This window comes from Pistacia vera, unplaced genomic scaffold (assembly GCF_008641045.1).
Source record: "Pistacia vera cultivar Batoury unplaced genomic scaffold, PisVer_v2 Contig217, whole genome shotgun sequence".
In the NCBI taxonomy this organism is placed as follows: domain Eukaryota; kingdom Viridiplantae; phylum Streptophyta; class Magnoliopsida; order Sapindales; family Anacardiaceae; genus Pistacia; species Pistacia vera.
In genome coordinates, this window is record NW_022196021.1 from 1584670 (window position 1) to 1606390 (window position 21721).

At 36.1% G+C, this 21721-nt stretch overlaps 3 protein-coding genes across 3 annotated transcripts; 2 read left to right on the top strand and 1 right to left on the bottom strand.

The window, feature by feature from the left end:
• Positions 1-421: 421 nt before the first annotated feature.
• LOC116130093 (DNA replication licensing factor MCM4-like) lies at positions 422-5561 on the top strand. Its single transcript, XM_031415843.1, has 18 exons — positions 422-506; positions 592-1275; positions 1352-1480; positions 1559-1640; positions 1964-2096; positions 2184-2255; positions 2344-2466; positions 2541-2654; positions 2775-2987; positions 3066-3164; positions 3466-3626; positions 3779-3875; positions 3965-4126; positions 4552-4632; positions 4716-4794; positions 4892-5028; positions 5119-5172; positions 5265-5561. The coding sequence occupies exons 1-18, from the start codon at positions 467-469 to the stop codon at positions 5337-5339; spliced, it is 2535 nt and encodes an 844-aa protein (XP_031271703.1). The 5' UTR covers positions 422-466; the 3' UTR covers positions 5340-5561.
• Positions 5562-7259: 1698 nt separating this feature from the next.
• Positions 7260-17520, top strand: LOC116130050 (V-type proton ATPase subunit a3). Its single transcript, XM_031415794.1, has 18 exons — positions 7260-7418; positions 7731-7775; positions 8006-8128; positions 8219-8326; positions 9020-9130; positions 9245-9406; positions 10352-10489; positions 10873-10980; positions 11133-11240; positions 11374-11522; positions 14783-14936; positions 15050-15210; positions 15323-15529; positions 15653-15836; positions 15919-16002; positions 16101-16297; positions 16604-16663; positions 17029-17520. The coding sequence occupies exons 1-18, from the start codon at positions 7260-7262 to the stop codon at positions 17231-17233; spliced, it is 2463 nt and encodes an 820-aa protein (XP_031271654.1). The 3' UTR covers positions 17234-17520.
• Positions 17521-18685: 1165 nt separating this feature from the next.
• On the bottom strand, positions 18686-21465 carry LOC116130079 (cysteine protease RD19A-like). The gene is made up of 4 exons (XM_031415827.1): positions 20967-21465; positions 20207-20326; positions 19332-19578; positions 18686-19212 (listed from the first exon to the last, which is right to left on the bottom strand). The coding sequence occupies exons 1-4, from the start codon at positions 21411-21413 to the stop codon at positions 18932-18934; spliced, it is 1095 nt and encodes a 364-aa protein (XP_031271687.1). The 5' UTR covers positions 21414-21465; the 3' UTR covers positions 18686-18931.
• Between the last annotated feature and the right edge of the window lie 256 nt (positions 21466-21721).

Below are 21721 nucleotides of genomic sequence, written 5' to 3' on the forward strand. Positions count from 1 at the left end.
GTAAAATGACCCGAACACCTTACTTATGATTGTGCGCTAGATATTAATCAAGATGCACGTAAACTAACTTGGTACGATTACTAAAAAAAGAATAAAAAATGATAATAAGCCATCGCATAATATAATATTTTACAACAATCTATTTTATGCATATTATATAAAATTTTTTTTCTCTAGAAAACATATTATTAAAAAGAAAAATCAAATAAATAAGAATAATTTTATGGGCTGAGCTGGGCCATCCTCAAGACGGGCTGCCCGTTTCCTCTTTAGATTGTCCTAGGCTCATTTAAGATGGGCTCAGTTGACCATTTACCATTCGCCCGGCCCGTTCGGTTTTCATGGTAACATGGCGCCAAACACAGAGCTATTTCCCGCCAAATCGTCTCAACAAACAATTTGTGCCCTCATTCCCCTCTGCTGTCCAACTCCCAATCCCTCTCTCTCCGGCTCGCTCTTTGTCCCCATGGCCTCCGATTCAGATCACGCCGACTTCAACAATGGCGGTAAACACTTCATCTTTACTTATCGCGTAACTCTTTATTCTTAACTTCTTTTTTTTTTTTTTTCTAATTTTTTTTTTTTTTTCAGGTCCGTCTTCCCCGGACGACTCGTTTTCGACTCCAATCGACAATACATTTTCATCACCAGCCAACAATTCACGCCCTCGTCGCGGCCGTCGTGGTGGACGGCGCCGGTCCTCAACACCCTCAGCCTTTGCAACTACTCCACCTGCCAACCACTCCCGCTTCGGCTCGTCAGCAGAGACCCCAACCACAACTCCATCTCGTTCCAATCGTAGATCTGGCGACCGAAAATCGGCCACGTCACCTTCTTCGACCGATGAGGCCCCACCGAGTTCAGAAGCCGGGGACGACATGGACGAAACTACCCCTACCTTCGTTTGGGGCACTAATATTAGTGTTCAAGATGTGAAGGGGGCAATTCAGATGTTTTTGAAGCACTTTAGAGAGAGTGCAGAGTTGTTGAGTGGTAGTGAGAGTGAAGTTTATAGAGAAGGGAAGTATATGAGGGCTATAAATAGGGTTCTTGAAATGGAAGGAGAGTGGATTGATGTTGATGCACATGATGTGTTTGATTATGATTGTGATTTGTATAACAAAATGGTTAGGTACCCTCTTGAGGTTTTGGCCATTTTTGACATTGTGTTGATGGATATTGTTAGTTTGATTAATCCTTTGTTTGACAAGCACGTGCAAGTTAGGATTTTTAATCTGAAGAGCTCTACTTCGATGCGAAATCTCAATCCATCAGGTTAGTTTTTTTAATTATTATTGAATTTTGTGCAATGAAGATTTTGGCTAATTTTGTTATGGTTTTATTCGGTTAGATATTGAGAAGATGGTCTCGTTGAAGGGGATGATTATTCGGTGTAGTTTGATAATACCAGAGATTAGGGAGGCGGTGTTTAGGTGTCTTGTATGTGGGTACTATTCAGACCCCGTTGTGGTAGATAGAGGTAAATTCTTTTGACTGTTCTGTTTATTGGTTTAATTCTGTACTATATGTTGTTTGCTTGACCTATGTGTGTCAGCAGGACGAATAAATGAGCCTATGCAATGCTCAAAACAAGAGTGTATGGCAAAAAACTCTATGACAATGGTGCACAATCGATGCAGGTAACTCAAAGCTTTAGTTTTTGCTAAGCTGATTGACTGAATGTTTGAGCAAATTGTGGGGATCTTTGAACTAAGCTAGTTAATCAATGTGTTCAATTTAATGATTTTCATATTTTGAGGAGTTTGTTCTGGCATTTCCTTTCACTATGCAGCACACAAATGTTGAAATAGTATGAGATGTGGGAGTGTACAATGCTTATTACTAAAAGCTAAATTGATTGGCATAATTGTACCCTAAGACAATACAGACTTTGAATCAGAAGTTTATGGTTTATAGCAAAACTATGAGAATATAATAACACTCTTACCGCTTCAAAACTCAGGTTTGCAGATAAGCAAATTGTGAGGCTCCAGGAGACACCTGATGAGATCCCTGAGGGTGGAACACCACATACAGTGAGCTTGTTGATGCATGACAAGCTGGTGGATGCCGGAAAGCCGGGTGACAGAGTTGAGGTGGAGCCCCAATATATCTTGTGGTATGATCACAAAAAGGTTCCTGATTATTTTAATGTCTGATTATTTCTTTCTGTTTTTGAACAGGTCACTGGGATTTACAGGGCTATGAGTGTCCGAGTTGGGCCAACACAGAGAACTGTGAAATCATTATTTAAGGTATATATTTTATCTGCTCTTCCACTTCATTTGAGTCTCTTTAATATTGATATGGTCTGAATGGAGGAGTTACTTATTTTTATTGCAGACATATATTGACTGTCTTCATATAAAGAAAGCGGACAGATCAAGAATGCTGGTAGAGGACCACATGGAAGTTGATAATAGCCAACCTAGAATTGAGGAAGAAATCCAATTTGATGAGTCAAAGGTATATCTCTTTCTCCTTAGGGAAATGTTCAATTTCTGTTTCATATAATAAGCACTTGCTTTTTGATATCGCAGGTAGAGCAATTGAAAGAGCTGTCGAAACAACCTGATATATATGAAACACTGACCAGGTCTTTGGCACCAAATATCTGGGAGTTAGATGATGTGAAAAAAGGTCTTCTTTGCCAGGTATTACGACAGTTTGCCATCTGAATGTAATGACTGCTTTCTAGAGATTCCAATATGTTAGTTAATATCATATAACTCTACACTTCAATACTGATGTCCAATTTATTGACCTCAATGTAGCTTTTTGGCGGGAGTGCTTTGAAGTTGCTGTCAGGTGCTAGCTTCCGTGGTGATATCAATATCCTTCTTGTTGGTGATCCTGGAACCAGCAAGTCCCAATTGCTCCAATATATACACAAACTGTCTCCTCGAGGCATTTACACGAGTGGAAGGGGAAGCTCTGCTGTTGGTTTGACAGCTTATGTCACAAAAGATCCTGAAACTGGGGAAACTGTATGATAGCATCTTTTATGTGATCTTTCTACGCTCTTTTCATCCTGCTATCACTTATATTAATGACTTAATTCATAGGTTCTGGAGAGTGGGGCTTTGGTTCTGAGTGATAGAGGTATCTGCTGCATTGATGAATTCGACAAAATGTCTGAGAATGCAAGGAGCATGTTACACGAGGTTGGTTCCTTTTCCTCAATTTTAATTGAGCTTTTGTGCCTTGTATAATTCACATCTAGGAAAGTGTTTTTCATGGAACATGAGCTTGTGCTTGTTTGGGATTTCCTCAATCTAATAATATATGAAATCTTCATTGAACATAAGAAATTATTCTATGACGGGATGTAAAGCATGTTGTCATGAAAATAACACTTGGCATTTTGCCTCAGAAATACATTTATCAATCTTTTCACATATTTCAGCATTTTAGCCCTGCTATATCTTCTGATGGATGTTTTAAATTTGACTTCAATTCTCCCAGGTGATGGAGCAGCAAACTGTTTCAATAGCAAAAGCTGGAATAATTGCTTCCCTTAATGCCAGGACTTCTGTATTGGCTTGTGCAAATCCTAGTGGTTCACGATATAACCCTCGCTTGTCTGTGATTGACAACATACACCTTCCTCCTACCTTGTTGTCCAGGTAAGAAGATATCATTTATATCCCATGCAACTAGTAGTATATTGACATGTGCTTTTGTGTTAAGTGTCGATACATACTATTACTAGAGTATTTATTGAAAATACTTGATGGCCATTTCTAATAGAACCACTTCGACCATTGATCCTTCTCAGGTTTGATTTGATCTACTTAATTCTTGACAAAGCTGATGAACAGACAGATAGACGTCTTGCCAAGCACATTGTTGCTTTACACTTTGAGAATCCTGAGGTCTGGTTAACTGTCACAATTCTCTTGTTAAAGGGCCCATATCTGGCAATTTTTTCACTCATCAGTAGATCACTTGTATATACTTGCAGAGTGCAGAGCAGGGTGTTCTAGATGTTGCTACGTTAACTGAATATGTGAGCTATGCTCGAAAGCATATTCATCCACAGTTATCTGATGAAGCTGCCGAAGAGTTAACTCGAGGATATGTTGAAATGAGAAGAAGAGGGAATTTCCCTGGCAGTGGCAAAAAGGTTTGGTGCTATTTTCTATTTACGACAATCCCTGCTTCAGTTTTCATGTCTTCTTTTCTGACAAAATTGATAATGAATCTAGTAAATTCAAAGAATTCTCTTTTTATTCATTGATATACAACTAAAGGTTATAACACTCAATGAAGTAACTTTAGGGGCATTAAGAATGATCTATGGTCTGAGTTTGTGTCTTTTCTTTCCTACACATGATGACTTTGCTCTCAAGGTGGTTTGTTTTTGATAATTTCCTGATGTAATGGCAAATATCTTGTTCAATTTGATTACTGCCTTGTACTCTAGAGCTTCTCAAATATAGTGTCTTGATAAAGCTTTGAACGCAATTTAGATTTAGACAAATTCTTTCTGGTTTTCAAATTTGTAAAAGTGCCTCATAGTTTCATGTGTCTTGATTGGTAATTGAACAGGTGATAACAGCAACACCCAGGCAAATTGAGAGTTTGATACGCCTTAGCGAGGCCTTGGCTCGCATTCGTTTCTCAGAATGGGTTAGTGTTACATGCCCTTTTGTTTCTTGACTGCCACTGTGGTTCAACATGAATATAATAAATTTACGTTATCGTGCAAGCAGGTTGAAAAGCGTGATGTAATGGAGGCATTTCGGCTCCTGGAAGTTGCAATGCAACAGTCAGCTACTGATCATTCTACTGGTAATTTTTTTAAAGCACTTGTATCACCATTTGGCCTGATCTTGTTTACAACCCAGATAAACAAGATCTGATAACATTCTTTTAACTCTTCTTAAAGGAACTATTGACATGGATCTCATAACCACTGGAGTTTCGGCAAGCGAACGGATGAGACGTGATAATTTGGTATCATCAACACGCAACTTGATTGCGGAGAAGATGCAACTTGGAGGACCCTCAATGCGCTTGATGGAGGTGTGCTAATTTACCTAAAGTGAACCTCATTGTATTTTTATTTCATGAAAACCACAAAATAACACTTGAAAAAACTTGAACAATTTGTAGTTACTGGAAGAGCTGAAGAAGCTGAGTTCTGGAAGTGAACCTCACCTTCAAGATGTAAGTATATACCACCCTTTCTCTCACCCTCAAGCTGAGTTGAAGAGAATGAACTTACTGATGATTATACTTACTCTTCTTGTGTAATTCAGCTGAGAGGTGCACTTACAACTCTTGCAAGCGAGGGATTTGTAGTCGTCCACGGTGACAGTGTGAAAAGAATATGATCAGAGTTCATCGATAACTCGTTATGCGAAAGCCTACATATACAAAGCTTAACTTGTTGACAAGAAACTGTTGCACGGCGTGCCTATCGGTTAATTTTAGTGTACTATAAGAGAACTGTAATCTGTGTCAATTACATTATCACGATTGTATATGTTATTTTTGCAGTTTAGCTACCATGTTTAATTTAGTGCTACAAGAATGTTCACCATTCTCTTATAAATTCCTCTTCACATAAACCCTTTTTATGTATCGATGCCAAACTAGAATTTACCTTTAGTTGGCTCATAAAGGAGCCAACCGGAATCATGATTCCCCGAGTACAATCCCATCTCCCGTGACGACTCCTTTATAGACAAATCTTACCCATATCAGGAACCCTTTAAAATAAAAAATATAAGAAAAAGAGACAACTGGGTTCTCTCATAACATCTGCTAAGAATCAGTTAGGAAGCATAATCTCCAAGTATAAAATGGAATAATCTGGGTTTAATACGACACGTTTTAGCAGTTTTAACATAGAGTAAACGACTTTTTTCAATTTGGATTTTTAAAATACTATTTTATTATCTAAATTTATATTCTGTTTTCGAATTTGGTATTGTTATGACTTCGCGCTATCATCATTCTCGTCATTGATCATCATTTGTCAAAACCTTTCAAATTTTATTTGCGTTAACTTTGTCAATTGTCAACAATAGAGCTATTAGCGTTTGCATAACTGTCCTTCTCAAGTAAAATTTCAATCAATCTCAATCACTAAAATTTAATATTTTACTATAAAAAAAACTCATTGGCCTCCACTATTTATAAACTTCAACAGTCTGGATCGAATTTGTTCTTTATTCGTGGTCGGAAAATAAATTTTGATAATAAAGTGGTATTTTAAAAGTGATGAGAAAGTGTCATTCAACTATTGTTTGAGTGAAAAAAAATTAGAGGTGTTCGGTTTTGGATACCCTACATTTTTTGAAGGAACCGGAACTGACGATTCCTTGAAATTTGGAACTTAAACCGGAACCTGTAACAACGGTTCTGATTCTGATTATGGGTACCTTGTAAAATTACAATTACCCCCACAAAAGTTTTTAAAATAACAAAAAAACCCTTAAAAACTTACAAATACCCCCCCACCTGGCATTTGTTAACAAAAATAAAATTATTAATTATTAATTCAAAATTATAAACTCCATTACTTTGTAAAAATAGATTCTCAAAAGTCAAACCAACTTACTTTAAATGTTATGAAATATAAATATAAATGTATTAACATTACTTTTTCTACAAAAGTTTTTATTAATTCTTCTACTCTTTAATTTTATTTTATATTAGTCTTGGTTCCAAAAATTTGGAATCGAAACTATACAGTAACGATTCAAAAAATTTGAAACTGAAATCTTTCTATTAATGACTGATTCTGGATAGGAACCAGAACTAAGCCCCAGATACCCGCCGTTTTGAGTTCTAATCGGTTTTTTTTAAACACCCCGATAAAAAATAGTTAGCTCTTTTAATGTAGAAACAGTTAGACGACATGTCGTTTTTGAGAAGGTTCTAGTACTACACAACAGTAATAAGTTAAAATCCAACCAAAGTCATGTGAGTGTCAGAAGGAGAAATCCCAAAAATCCAAAACAAATACGTGGACACTACAGTTGTGGCTGTAACAGGAGAGAAGAACAAAACGACATCCCTTTGAGCTTCCTTCCTCTTGCTTGCGTGTTAATTAAGTAATTATTCGTAACTTTTACTTATCAAATCGATTTTTGCTGTCTCTCTCTCTCTCTCTCTCCTATAATTCATCAATCACCTATATTCTCTCTATTTTTTCAACTGTGTGCGTGTTTTACTGACCGCATACCGCCACAAGTTGAGAGAGCCTGATCGAATCCAATTGAATCGAATCGGACGCTGCGGCGGTAATGGCGGAGAGTCACGGAGGAGGAGGCGGCGGATGCTGTCCGCCGATGGATCTGTTCCGGTCTGAGCCGATGCAATTGGTCCAAATCATCATCCCTATCGAATCCGCTCACGTCACTGTCTCTTATCTCGGCGAACTCGGCCTCGTTCAGTTCAAAGATGTCCGTACTCTCTCTAATTTTGAATTTTACTTCCATTTTTCTAAATAATTTGATGTTTCAACTAGGTCTTTTTAGGTGATAATTCTTTGTTGGAAATTTTTTTTTATTTGTGTTGATTGTGAGAGTTGAATTGAATGTTTTGCTGCTTTTGTACTTTACTGGTGCTAATGAGTTATACCCTAGAATTGTTGGTGGTTTTGCAATTTTGTTTGTTGATGAGACTGATTATGAAGTTATTTTTTTATTGGGAAGTTGTGATTTGAATATTGGAATGTGGCTCATGTCGTGTGTTCAATTTATTTATTCTTTCAGCTTAATGCGGAGAAGAGTCCATTTCAACGAACTTATGCTGCTCAGGTTTGTGCTAATTTTTTTTTTTTATTATATTTTATTTTTAGTTCTCATCTTCTATGCTTCTAGCTATTCTGTGTCATATTGAAGTGCAAAGTATCGATGATTAACAAAAACGAAAATAATCTTAAATCATTAAGTGTTTAATGATCTTTCTTTTAGTTGCCTTGATATTGGATAGAAATTTAATATTTTGATGTACTGTCATCTGTTATTGATTTATCTTTCTTCTGAAGATTAAAAAATGTGGGGAGATGGCGCGCAAGTTACGTTTTTTCAAAGATCAAATGCTTAAAGCAGGTTTGACACCTTCAATAAAGTCTACAACAAGAGCTGACAACAATATAGATGACCTAGAGGTGTGTTATGATCTTTATTTTTTTAATGGAAATGAAGGCGGTAACTTAATCAGTTATACATGATCTCCTTTTTGGTTTTTGGTGTGCTAGGTAAAACTTGGAGAACTTGAGGCAGAGCTGGTTGAAATGAATGCAAATGGAGAAAAACTGCGACGCTCATATAGTGAACTTGTAGAATACAAGCTCGTTCTGCATAAGGTACAACTTTGTTTGTTGTCATAGTCATGGATTATTGTACTAGTTCTAAAGCCTTGTGTTACACATGACATGAGATCATGAACATCTATTCTAATCGAATTGGTTTAATAGATTTTATGATATTAATGTAAGCAACAAAATTCATTATGGGGCATGGAAAAGAGAGTAGAATGTTTCCTTGCTAACACTTAGGAGAAATCAATTAGGTAAAATTTGTTGGTAAGTTTTTAACAATATTGGAATAGTTACTTTTTGTTCTTTGGAGTATGATAAGTTCTTCTACTTAATTGAAGTTTAGACAACTTCAATTAAGTGACATGCCTGTAAAGGGATAGATATACTTGGTACGGCTTTGTTTTCAGCCCTCAGTGCTCCTTGTTGAGAAAATTTGTGAAAGAGCTGTGCAATAGCATCCTGTTATTTTAAATTTTGAATCATTATGTCCTGTGGACTCTTGTGCCTATGTGTGAAGCTCTAGAAAGTTGTTGAGGCATATATTGAATTCTCAACAATCATTGTTGAGTTATTAAGATTTGGATGTTACTCAGAAACAACTCTTTTTACCTTGCTTTTTTTGGCTAAACATTAAATAATCTGTTTGTTTTTGTTTTCTTGAATTTCTTAATTAAGCTGGATCAGTTATTCTCTATGGTCTCATTTTTTTTATTTTATTCATCATCTATGAACTTGTAGGCTGGTGAGTTTTTTTCTTCAGCTCTAAGCAGTGTCACAGCTGAGCAGAGAGGAATGGAATTGCGGCAAACTGCTGAAGAGTCCATTGAAACACCTTTATTACAAGAGAAAGTACAGACGCCAATTCCCTCTCTCTCTCTCTCTCTCTCTCTCTCTTTTCTGATTACTGGTGCCATCTGTATGCTCCTATATTTCATCATGACAATTTTTCTGTCTGTTTTATAGGATCTGTCGAAGCAAATACAATTGGGTTTTCTTGCTGGTCTTGTTCCTAGAGAAAAATCTATGGCATTTGAGAGAATTCTTTTTCGTGCTACTAGGGGTAATGTATTCTTAAAGCAGGTTGCTGTTGAGGAACCTGTCATTGATCCTGCTTCTGGAGAGAAGGTGAGTCCCAGCAAACATTTTGTATATGTTTTTATTATTATTATTTTTGATAAAACCAAGTATATTTGGTTCTAATTAAATTAAACTTCTAAAAGATGAAAGTGTGTAATTAGAATTTTGTTTTGTTTTTATTATATAGCTGGGCGTCCAGACTTGAATATAATATCCTTTTTCTTCATTCATTTGAATTGTGAAGCAGCAATCTCCTAACCTTCTAGTTTTCTTTTCTTTGGGAACTGTTTTTCGGGGCTGCTCTGTCAATTGTTTTCAAACATCTAGTTAGGCCTTTCTATACCTAGTATCTTAGGTAAGTTACAGGTTTCCTCATTGACCCCTTTCTGACTACTAGTCCACTTACATGTATGCTTTTGATCTCTTTTGTTAATAATATACTTTGTTTCCAATTGCAAAACCAAAAAGAGAAAAAAATAATGTGTACAAAAATGCACACAGATTCACATAGGCTTCTTTTACCAGAATCGCAATTAATTGAATCTGGCTTTTTCAATCCTGTGGCTGCTACATGGTCCAAGCCCCCAAGTTCATGTAGTACTTGCTTTGGCCTGCATTTGTAATTGCTACAATCTGAAAGTAGTAGTGGTTGACCCTTTGCAGCTATGCTCATTTTGAGAGGAAAATATTTTCAGAACAGAGCCTTTTCAGGCTAGTCTTTTTCAAATGTACAATGTTATGGTTTTGTGTGTTTTATGCGCGCAATATGGTTTTGAATTTATTCTAGTTTTCTAGTTTAAGTGTTAAAGAATGTAGTCTAGTTTCCAGTTTGAGTATGAGGATATGCTCATTAGCATTATGCTTATTTTGAGCTTTTGATGCATGAACATTTAGGATTTACTAGATTCTCCTTGAATTTAATTCACTCCTATCCTTTTATCTCTTTTACAACACTTTGAGCTTCTTCTTTGATTTGTTAATGCCAATGAGCAGGTAGAGAAAAATGTATTTGTGATTTTCTATTCTGGAGAAAGAGTGAAGAACAAAATCCTGAAAATTTGTGAAGCTTTTGGGGCAAATCGATATCCTTTCTCTGAAGACCTGGAGAAACAAGCTGAGGGAATCACAGAGGTATGCAATGCACTCTAGTTTGATGCTGTTGCAAATTTTTTTTTTTTTTAATGCAGTCCTTGACCAGGACTGGTGCTTGATTGTTTTAGTGTTTCTTTTTCTTATATATTGGGGCATTAAATTCTACATAGTATTTTGCTTCTAAAATAAAGACTTGCTATTTATAAGTGAGCGTTTAGAATAAGATGAGTCTATATCTTTTCTTGATGTTCTTGAATAAGAATCATATTGGGACTTGGAATTAAAGAAGTGGCAGGAAATCAGGTTGTGATGTGCTTACTAAGTATTCTATCTCTTTAGAGAAATATAATATGTTCAAGTATGATAATTGCATTCATATCCTTCAGGCAGAGAACTGAACTTTTCACTTGTTCAAATTTTAGGTTTCAGGAAGACTTTCAGAACTGAAGACTACTATAGATGCTGGGCTGCTTCACCGTGGCAATTTGTTGCAAACTATTGGAGACCAATTTGAGCAGTGGAACCTTTTGGTCTGTCAAATATTTTATTACTTTGTGAACCTTTTTTCATCTTTCTGTTCTTTACATTAGATTTGATCAATTTAATGTGTACAGCATGCTAAATTTGTGTGATTGAGATTGTGTTCAATCATTTATTGATATTTTGTTTTGAACTCGTGAAGGTGAAGAAGGAGAAATCCATCTATCACACTTTGAACATGCTTAGCCTTGATGTGACAAAAAAGTGTCTTGTGGCTGAGGGGTGGAGTCCTGTTTTTGCCACAAAGCAGGTAAATGCTTTCCCTTTTGTTTCTACAAGCTCTCAGCAGAGATCACAGTGGTTCAGCTTAAATTATAGTATTGATCTACTTGAAAGATACTGTGTTGATTACTCACAAACAAAACTTGACCTCATCTCTGCAGATTCAGGAAGCACTGAATCGGGCTGCATTTGACTCCAACTCACAAGTTGGAGCCATTTTCCAGGTTTTGCATACAAAGGAAGCACCACCGACCTATTTTCGCACAAACAAATTTACTTCTGCTTTTCAGGAGATTGTTGATGCATATGGGTGAGTTTTACTTTAAGATTATCCCCATTTACATTTCATGTGAGCTGGATTCTTAAAAAAAAGTAAATTTGTTGTTCTAAATTTGATCATGCAATAGGAGGATTCAAACTTAGTTAACCTGGTTCTGTTATTACATTAACACAAAGCTTAAATTGATAGATAAGTGCCCAACAATAGTATATAAACTCCTAGCTCGCCCCAAATGAAGGAATCTATTTCACCTTCTTGATACCATTTATTGGGGAATTGTCCACTAAGGAAATAAAAAATAAAAAAACCCAAAAAGTACCAAGCATGAGGTCATAGGTCTCTTGTGAACTACTGCTGGATGAGGAAGTGAGACTTTGTCTTCACATCAGGTCCAGCACGTTCCTGTTGGGCTTGTGACAAGATGCAACAGAGGACTTCCTTTGGCCTTAAAGCTTCTGCAATGTTCAATGATCATAACATCTGTTGAGAAATATCTTGCAACCCCATCGGATAATAACTTGTCCAAATTAGCCAACAACTCCTGAAAAAGACGAAAAACCACAAATAAATAAAGTTTTTGGGCAGGATTCCTTCAAATTTCAAGGCTATATATATTTCTCATCTCAGCCTCTTTGTGGAATATTGCAATTGGAGCTCCTACTTTTGTTCTATAATATTATTGTGGGAGTACATGTCATAGAAAGGTTAAGCTGTAGAACAGTCGGTACACTTAGAGTAAGCTCCCGAAAAATAGTTCCTGGTCTATGCTGAAGTCTAAGGGGACAGTCTTCATTGTGTGTTTGCATATTTAAGTACTATGAGTTTCTGATTTATATGAAGTGTAGAGGATATTTAGTATACTCTTAATAGAATCTTATATGCATTCTCATCTTAATAGTCTCAGTTCAATCTTTTTCCGGAGATAATTATCCTATGGATTTCTTTCTGGGTATTGTGTTTGTATGTGTATTTATTATGCAGACACTCCGTGTGCATGTGGCTGATGTGAACTTATATAATAATTGTATGTTCATNAAAAATGTATTTGTGATTTTCTATTCTGGAGAAAGAGTGAAGAACAAAATCCTGAAAATTTGTGAAGCTTTTGGGGCAAATCGATATCCTTTCTCTGAAGACCTGGAGAAACAAGCTGAGGGAATCACAGAGGTATGCAATGCACTCTAGTTTGATGCTGTTGCAAATTTTTTTTTTTTTTAATGCAGTCCTTGACCAGGACTGGTGCTTGATTGTTTTAGTGTTTCTTTTTCTTATATATTGGGGCATTAAATTTTACATAGTATTTTGCTTCTAAAATAAAGACTTGCTATTTATAAGTGAGTGTTTAGAATAAGATGAGTCTATATCTTTTCTTGATGTTCTTGAATAAGAATCATATTGGGACTTGGAATTAAAGAAGTGGCAGGAAATCAGGTTGTGATGTGCTTACTAAGTATTCTATCTCTTTAGAGAAATATAATATGTTCAAGTATGATAATTGCATTCATATCCTTCAGGCAGAGAACTGAACTTTTCACTTGTTCAAATTTTAGGTTTCAGGAAGACTTTCAGAACTGAAGACTACTATAGATGCTGGGCTGCTTCACCGTGGCAATTTGTTGCAAACTATTGGAGACCAATTTGAGCAGTGGAACCTTTTGGTCTGTCAAATATTTTATTACTTTGTGAACCTTTTTTCATCTTTCTGTTCTTTACATTAGATTTGATCAATTTAATGCGTACAGCATGCTAAATTTGTGTGATTGAGATTGTGTTCAATCATTTATTGATATTTTGTTTTGAACTCGTGAAGGTGAAGAAGGAGAAATCCATCTATCACACTTTGAACATGCTTAGCCTTGATGTGACAAAAAAGTGTCTTGTGGCTGAGGGGTGGAGTCCTGTTTTTGCCACAAAGCAGGTAAATGCTTTCCCTTTTGTTTCTACAAGCTCTCAGCAGAGATCACAGTGGTTCAGCTTAAATTATAGTATTGATCTACTTGAAAGATACTGTGTTGATTACTCACAAACAAAACTTGACCTCATCTCTGCAGATTCAGGAAGCACTGAATCGGGCTGCATTTGACTCCAACTCACAAGTTGGAGCCATTTTCCAGGTTTTGCATACAAAGGAAGCACCACCGACCTATTTTCGCACAAACAAATTTACTTCTGCTTTTCAGGAGATTGTTGATGCATATGGGTGAGTTTTACTTTAAGATTATCCCCATTTACATTTCATGTGAGCTGGATTCTTAAAAAAAAGTAAATTTGTTGTTCTAAATTTGATCATGCAATAGGAGGATTCAAACTTAGTTAACCTGGTTCTGTTATTACATTAACACAAAGCTTAAATTGATAGATAAGTGCCCAACAATAGTATATAAACTCCTAGCTCGCCCCAAATGAAGGAATCTATTTCACCTTCTTGATACCATTTATTGGGGAATTGTCCACTAAGGAAATAAAAAATAAAAAAACCCAAAAAGTACCAAGCATGAGGTCATAGGTCTCTTGTGAACTACTGCTGGATGAGGAAGTGAGACTTTGTCTTCACATCAGGTCCAGCACGTTCCTGTTGGGCTTGTGACAAGATGCAACAGAGGACTTCCTTTGGCCTTAAAGCTTCTGCAATGTTCAATGATCATAACATCTGTTGAGAAATATCTTGCAACCCCATCGGATAATAACTTGTCCAAATTAGCCAACAACTCCTGAAAAAGACGAAAAACCACAAATAAATAAAGTTTTTGGGCAGGATTCCTTCAAATTTCAAGGCTATATATATTTCTCATCTCAGCCTCTTTGTGGAATATTGCAATTGGAGCTCCTACTTTTGTTCTATAATATTATTGTGGGAGTACATGTCATAGAAAGGTTAAGCTGTAGAACAGTCGGTACACTTAGAGTAAGCTCCCGAAAAATAGTTCCTGGTCTATGCTGAAGTCTAAGGGGACAGTCTTCATTGTGTGTTTGCATATTTAAGTACTATGAGTTTCTGATTTATATGAAGTGTAGAGGATATTTAGTATACTCTTAATAGAATCTTATATGCATTCTCATCTTAATAGTCTCAGTTCAATCTTTTTCCGGAGATAATTATCCTATGGATTTCTTTCTGGGTATTGTGTTTGTATGTGTATTTATTATGCAGACACTCCGTGTGCATGTGGCTGATGTGAACTTATATAATAATTGTATGTTCATTTTTTTTTTTTTTTCTTTTGTATATTTAGTTGCCAAATGAGATCAAATTAATAGGGATTAAATTCCGTGATGACATGCAATTGCAGGGTGGCCAAGTATCAAGAAGCAAATCCTGGTGTATACACTATTGTCACATTCCCCTTTCTTTTCGCTGTCATGTTTGGTGATTGGGGACATGGAATATGTTTGTTACTTGCAACCTTAGTTTTTATAATCAGGGAGAAGAAACTTTCAGGCCAGGTAATCTCATTGCTTAATTATTTTTTCATCTTTTGCTTGGCAGTTTTTTTGTTTTATTTTTCCAGTATACATTATCCCTATGCATTGTAAAATTACAATTTTGTAAACTACAGAAGCTTGGAGATATCACAGAAATGACATTTGGTGGCCGTTATGTCATTCTAATGATGGCGCTGTTCTCAATTTACACTGGCTTGGTCTATAATGAGTTCTTCTCAGTCCCATTTGAATTATTTGGTCCCTCAGCATATGCGTGCAGAGATCTCTCTTGCAGGTATCTGACTAACACCTTTTGGTACATAATGTTGTAAAATTTTCCCACTAAAATATATGCTATTTATATTCTTGTGCTGATAGTGACAGTATTTTGCGTACTTCTTTGGCAGGGATGCTACTACTGCTGGTTTAATTAAAGTACGTGAAGCTTACCCATTTGGTGTAGATCCGGTATGGCATGGTTCCCGAAGTGAGCTGCCCTTTCTCAACTCTTTGAAGATGAAAATGTCAATTCTTCTTGGGGTGGCCCAGATGGACCTTGGAATCATATTGAGTTATTTCAATGCAAAGTTCTTCAAAAACGGCGTGAACATCTGGTAAGTTTGATATGCTAGTCTGGTTCTCAGCTTGGTTCAGTGGCTTCTATGCTCTTCCTGAGCTTTCAGAGTGATTTGTGGTGTACAACTAAAAGATGGTATTTTTTTTGTGCATTATTCCAGGTTTCAGTTTATTCCACAGTTAATATTTTTAAACAGCTTGTTTGGCTATCTATCGCTCCTTATCATTGTGAAGTGGTGCACTGGTTCAAAAGCTGATTTATATCACGTTATGATATACATGTTCCTGAGTCCTACTGACGAGTTGGGGGAAAACCAGCTTTTTCCTGGACAAAAAACAACTCAGGTAGGCTCTTTCTCCCTTTTCAAGATTTTTCCCATGCATATTTGGAATCCCACTTATTGATCTTGTGCATTTATATTTTCAGTTAGTGTTGTTATTGCTGGCTCTTGTTTCTGTACCATGGATGCTGATTCCAAAGCCTTTTCTTTTGAAAAAGCAACATGAAGAGGTAAGCCGGAGGATTTCTTCTTCCTGATTCCTTTTATATGTTTTAGAGATTTCTTGTCTTTTCTTTTTGCTCCACTTCTGATAGTTATGTTTATTCAGAGGCACCAAAGCGAATCATATGCATTACTTCAGACCACTGACGACGATTCTCTTCAACCAGAAGCTAACCATGATTCCCATGGTCATGAAGAATTTGAGTTCAGTGAAGTTTTTGTACATCAACTCATCCACACCATCGAGTTTGTACTTGGAGCAGTTTCAAACACAGCTTCATACCTTCGTTTATGGGCTTTGAGGTATGTAATTGCAAGATCAATTTGTCAATTGTCTTTGTTAAATTAGAATAATATTTCCATGTCTTAATGGAGGTTGAATACAGTAGAAATCAGTTCAACCTTTTATGTGTATGTGCAGATACCCCTATCTTAAGTGCCCATATGATAATGCACTAACTTCCACCTTATTCCACTTGATAGACTATAGTCACTTCATTGAATATCATAACTATAATAATTATCTTTTTGTGCAATTGGAGCTGTTTCTGTTAATGGAGGCTAATTACGTATTTTTTTTTTTTCCGTGTTCTTATTTACCCTCTGCAGTCTTGCCCACTCAGAACTGTCAAGTGTATTCTATGAGAAGGTCCTCATGCTCGCTTGGGGGTAAGTCAATTCGTTTGTTAAATACTGCTTTATTTATTTATTTATTTGTCAAAAATAGCAGCAGGTTATGAGAATGATTAACAATAATATTATTGTAACTACACCAATAGATAACAATAACAGTAGTTCGGTTTAAGATAATACTTTCATTAAATTTAGAACAATCGACCAAGTTAAATGTCTTGGAAAATCGTACTTGTTTTCTGGAATTCATCTTGAGACCTTCAATTTTCTTAATGTTTTCATTTACCTCTCTGGATTATTACCCTCAATTAGACAGGTACGGATTCAAGCTTAAGCAACCAAGAGGATGTTGAATATATATATAATATGGTTTGATAACATTATGTTAATTTCTTGTACAGGTTCAACAATGTAATTATCCTTATTGTTGGCATCATCGTCTTTATTTTTGCAACTGTTGGTGTGTTGCTAGTGATGGAAACTCTTAGTGCTTTCCTTCATGCTTTGCGTCTTCACTGGGTGGAATTCCAGAACAAATTCTACGAGGGAGACGGTTACAAATTCTATCCATTTTCGTTTGCTTTGTTCGGCGATGAAGATGAATGATCCGCTCCATCAAATAACGGTTGTTTCTGTCGGAAGTTTATGGAGTTAAAGAGTGTGCATAGCTATGGATCTGTGTTGATTTTTTCATTTAAACATTGATAAAAAAGATCGATCGACATGAATCATGTACAAGGAATTGGAGGGAGCTTTCGACAGTGCGAGCACTGCCCCTTTCTAATGGCTGTTTATTTGTTATTGGCAGGAATAAGCAGTTTCCTTATTAGGCCAGCGGCATTGTATGTGGTAGCCCAGTTAGTGCCATGTATAACAATTGCATATTTGATTTATTCAGCCATTTTATTTATATAAACTAAAAAGTAAATAAAAATAAAAATATCATAAAAAACTTAATCTTATGGTGTGAATAAATAATTAATTAAATGTGATTTTGGTATATATAGATTTTGTGCGTGAAGATGATTTTATTGTTCATTTTTATTTATGTGCTAATGTATTATAGAACTATACGGGAATCTTGTGTCCCAAAAGTGAACAATAAAAGATGATTGTGCTCTTTCGGTTTGGAATCTTGCGGGCTAAGTCGATTGAACAATAAGATAGTTTGCACTTTCGGTTTGATTCCAGTGGGCCAGAGCGAAGAATAAAATGATCCTTATGTATAGAAGCTCCGTGGGAAAAAAGGAAAATAATAGTGTTATTAAAAGGAGTGTACTGAATTCATCCGTCGAATAATATGGTGAAATTTTGACTGTTGATTAATATTAATTTATAATTAATCGACGGTTAGGATTATGTCACGTCATTTGATGCATGAATTCGATGTGTTCTTTTTGGTAATTGTAGCTTTATTGTGGGAAAAATCGATCATTTTTCAACGAGTAATGTCATACTCACAATTTCTTTTTACAATTTTTTTTTTACAATCTTAATATGATAGTTCATAATTGGTCAACTGTAATTTATTTATCAGGTGAGATATATTATAAACTGATAAATTACGAGCTATCACATCGAGATTGTGAGAAAGTTTATGAAAAAAAGTTGTGGATGTAGCATTATTTTTTTTCAAATCAATCGAACAACTAGTTCAAGCAAAAATTTGAATCAAAGCCAAGTCGATTTACTGCTTGAATCGGTTTAAACCGAACTAAATTACGGGTTCTCTAAACTAGTTAACCGGTTTTTAAATAAAAAACCCAGAAATTATTCTTTGAAAATAAGGATTTGAATGTCATCAAGAAACATTATTAGTAAGGATACTTCCAAATGTATGTATAAAAATAAAAGTAATAAAAATCTAGTTTATAAGATTATATTTGATTATTCTAAACACAAATAGTAATGCCATACTATGACAAGGCTGAAATGGTAAATAATTAATATAACTGTAATTATTTACACGAGCCACGGCCACCTACTACACTTTGGGTATTCAGAATCAAAACGAGGCATACAAATAAAATGCTTTTTTATTTAAAGCATAGCAGTGACTTGCTATCATGTGTTTCATATATTTAGTTAAATCCAGATAATACAGCATTCTTACAATAAAGACAGATGAAGATGCAGTAGATGTCATAAATAAAACACTCTAAATAGTTTGAGCAACCCAATCGCATAAAGAATTTCAATCTTATGCTTTGATGGGAATATGACAAAAGCTAAAAAGTTGAATCAAGTTTTTTCCCAAATGGAATTAAACCAACTTATATACAAATCAGAAATGTTTGTAGCCTACTACTCAGAGTCGGCACGAACAGCAGCAGCAACAGTCGATACCATGGAGTCGACTCCACAAATGTTGCGACCTCTGCAGATTTTGTAGAAACCATTCTCTCCCCAGTTTTCTCCCCATGAATTCTTAATGATCCAGTATGGCTTCTCCTTCATCCTGACTGGAGCATAGCCAGCTGAACCGTACCCCACAAGCAACACCCCGTGATCCAAACGCTTTGAGCAAATGTATGGGCATGAAACGCCTCCTATGTATGTTTGCATGAACACAGCATTGATGGCCACTGCATTCACATGAAGGTAAAGTTATGAGAAATACAGCCATTAACCATTACCGTAAAACGATAGGCAACAAAGAAAAATTCCTTGAGACATATAACTGTAAGCTATAACAGTTGATTACCTGCAAGAGGACCATTTTTCACGAGATTGGCAGCAATCTGATCCTCGTCGAGAGAGACAACACTGAAGTTGGACACTTTGGCAGCAATCTTAGTCTTGTCAAATTTGCAGGTGCTACGGTCAGTACCAGTGTAAGGATAGTCTTCCTCTCGCATAAGTCCACCAGCTTTGAGTGTGTACTCAAAGGCAATATTCATGAGCCCACCACTGCATCCAGAATCACAAGCACCTTGCTCCTCTGGATCACACTGCAGATCAATTAGAAGAGTCAATATAATCTAAGCTTAATGAGTCACTTAAATATACAAGCTTATCGCATTGAAACATGTATGTGAGCAAAAGTTGATGAACACATTAAACTGCACCAATTTAAACAACAAATGGGCATCAGATGAGCTTATATAACTGTGGCCTAATACGGTGGAATCACAAAGGGTTAAACAGAGGATTCATGGCAAGATAACTCTATACAATCACACAACAGAATCAAAAGGGCATTAGACACAGTACTGCAGGAAACAAAGAGCATGTTCTGCAGTGCCCCTGACCTAGTAAAAAAGGAACCACTAAAGAAAAAGAAATTGAACTTCCAGCCCAACCACATTGAACCAGGCTTCTTTAGCAGAACAGGTGCTCCCTTCGTTGAGGATTAGTTCCAAGAGAAATTAGATATCTTGCAATCCTTGAGGAATCTTAGTCATACCCACCATCGAGAAATAATAAAAGCAGGTTCAAGGGGGATGAAGAATAAGCCAGTGTAACACAATGTCACAATATGCCATATGCACAACAATATCTACCACAAACTATATAACACAAGTCTTCTTCACAAATGCAAATAGAGCAATAAAAAGATGAGGCAAAAATGAATCAAACCTCGTGATCACAATCCACAAGCTGTTGCTCACTAAGGCTAACAAGGTTTCCAGTTGCAAGGTAGTTAGCACCTTCCAAAGCTCCTGTAGTACTGAAACTCCAGCATGATCCACATGAACCCTAATCAATCCCAAACACAATCATCATTAATACATAATTCATCACAATTGCATTCAAAATAAGCACCACTGAGAAATAATCTCCAATAAAAGATCAATTAAAAGAATATCAAAGTCAACCCTATCAAGCAAGAGCTTAATATGAAAACAAATACTAAAAAGGAAAAAAATTTATTAATAAGTCACCTCCTCAAACACACTGAAACCTCTCTTTCAATATAAGAAAATGTTATAAATTTTACCATAATAAAGCGCATCTAACAAATTACTATATTCAAAACCAGTAAATAAAAACCCAGATCAAAAAATCAACTTCCTGCCCTCTAATTATTTACTTAAAATAATCATAATCCTAACAAACACCAAATACGGTAATATAAACGAAATAACAATAATAAATATTACTATAAAACATCGAATTTATAAATATTATTACAAATCTTATCTTAATGGAGAGCATTTAACAAATTACCATATCCTAAATCAGTACATAAAAACGAAGATCAGAAAGTCAACCTCCTGCTCTCTAATTATTTAGTTAAAAAAATCCTAATAAACACCAAATCCACTAATATAAACAAAATAAAAATATTAAATATTACAATGAAACAGACAAAGAAAAAATCAAATAAAATAAAAACCTGATTTTTGACAGGCGTCACAGCTCCTTTCTCTCTCCAATCAAAATCCTCAGGCAAATCTTTAGTCGGCAAAATCGGTGCTTCATTCGCGTCCTTAGGCAGCCTCAACTTCCTCAAACCGAGATAAGTCCTTCGGAACTCACATGGAGTCAAATCGGAGAACTGAGTCACACCGTGACTGGCGGTCGGGTCGAGCTTCTGGTGACGCGCGGCACGTCTCAGGTTTCGCTTAAACACGCTGAACCTGTGGTCGTGTTCCTCCCGAGAAGCGTAAGATTTCCCGAACTTTCTCTTGAAGAGCGCAAAGTGATGCTCGGCTCCCAAGAGCTCATCGGCGCCGTCCGTAACTTGCTGGATCACCTGATCGTCGGAGAAGTTATCGGCCGAAATAGCCGAGATAAAGAGGAGAGAAAAGACGACCAAAAACGACACCGCTTTGACATCCATGTTTTAGAGAACAACAACAAATAATGAAGATCCAAAGAGAGGGGAAAGCTATTTATATAAATAAAAAGTAAGATATATTATTTAATAATTATATAAAATATATATTTTTTTTGTATAAAGGGCTGAAAAAAACTAACAGTCGTGAGAGGGGAAGGGGAAGGTGGTTACTTAGGTAAGGGGAAAGGGGTGGACAAATAGGAAGATGACACGTGGAAGAGTGGGAGTGGTGGGTTGCTTGGCTTGTTGGACTAGTAATGGGATTGGGTTGTGGAGTTCAATTGTCGTGTAGTTTCGGGAGTCCAGGAATA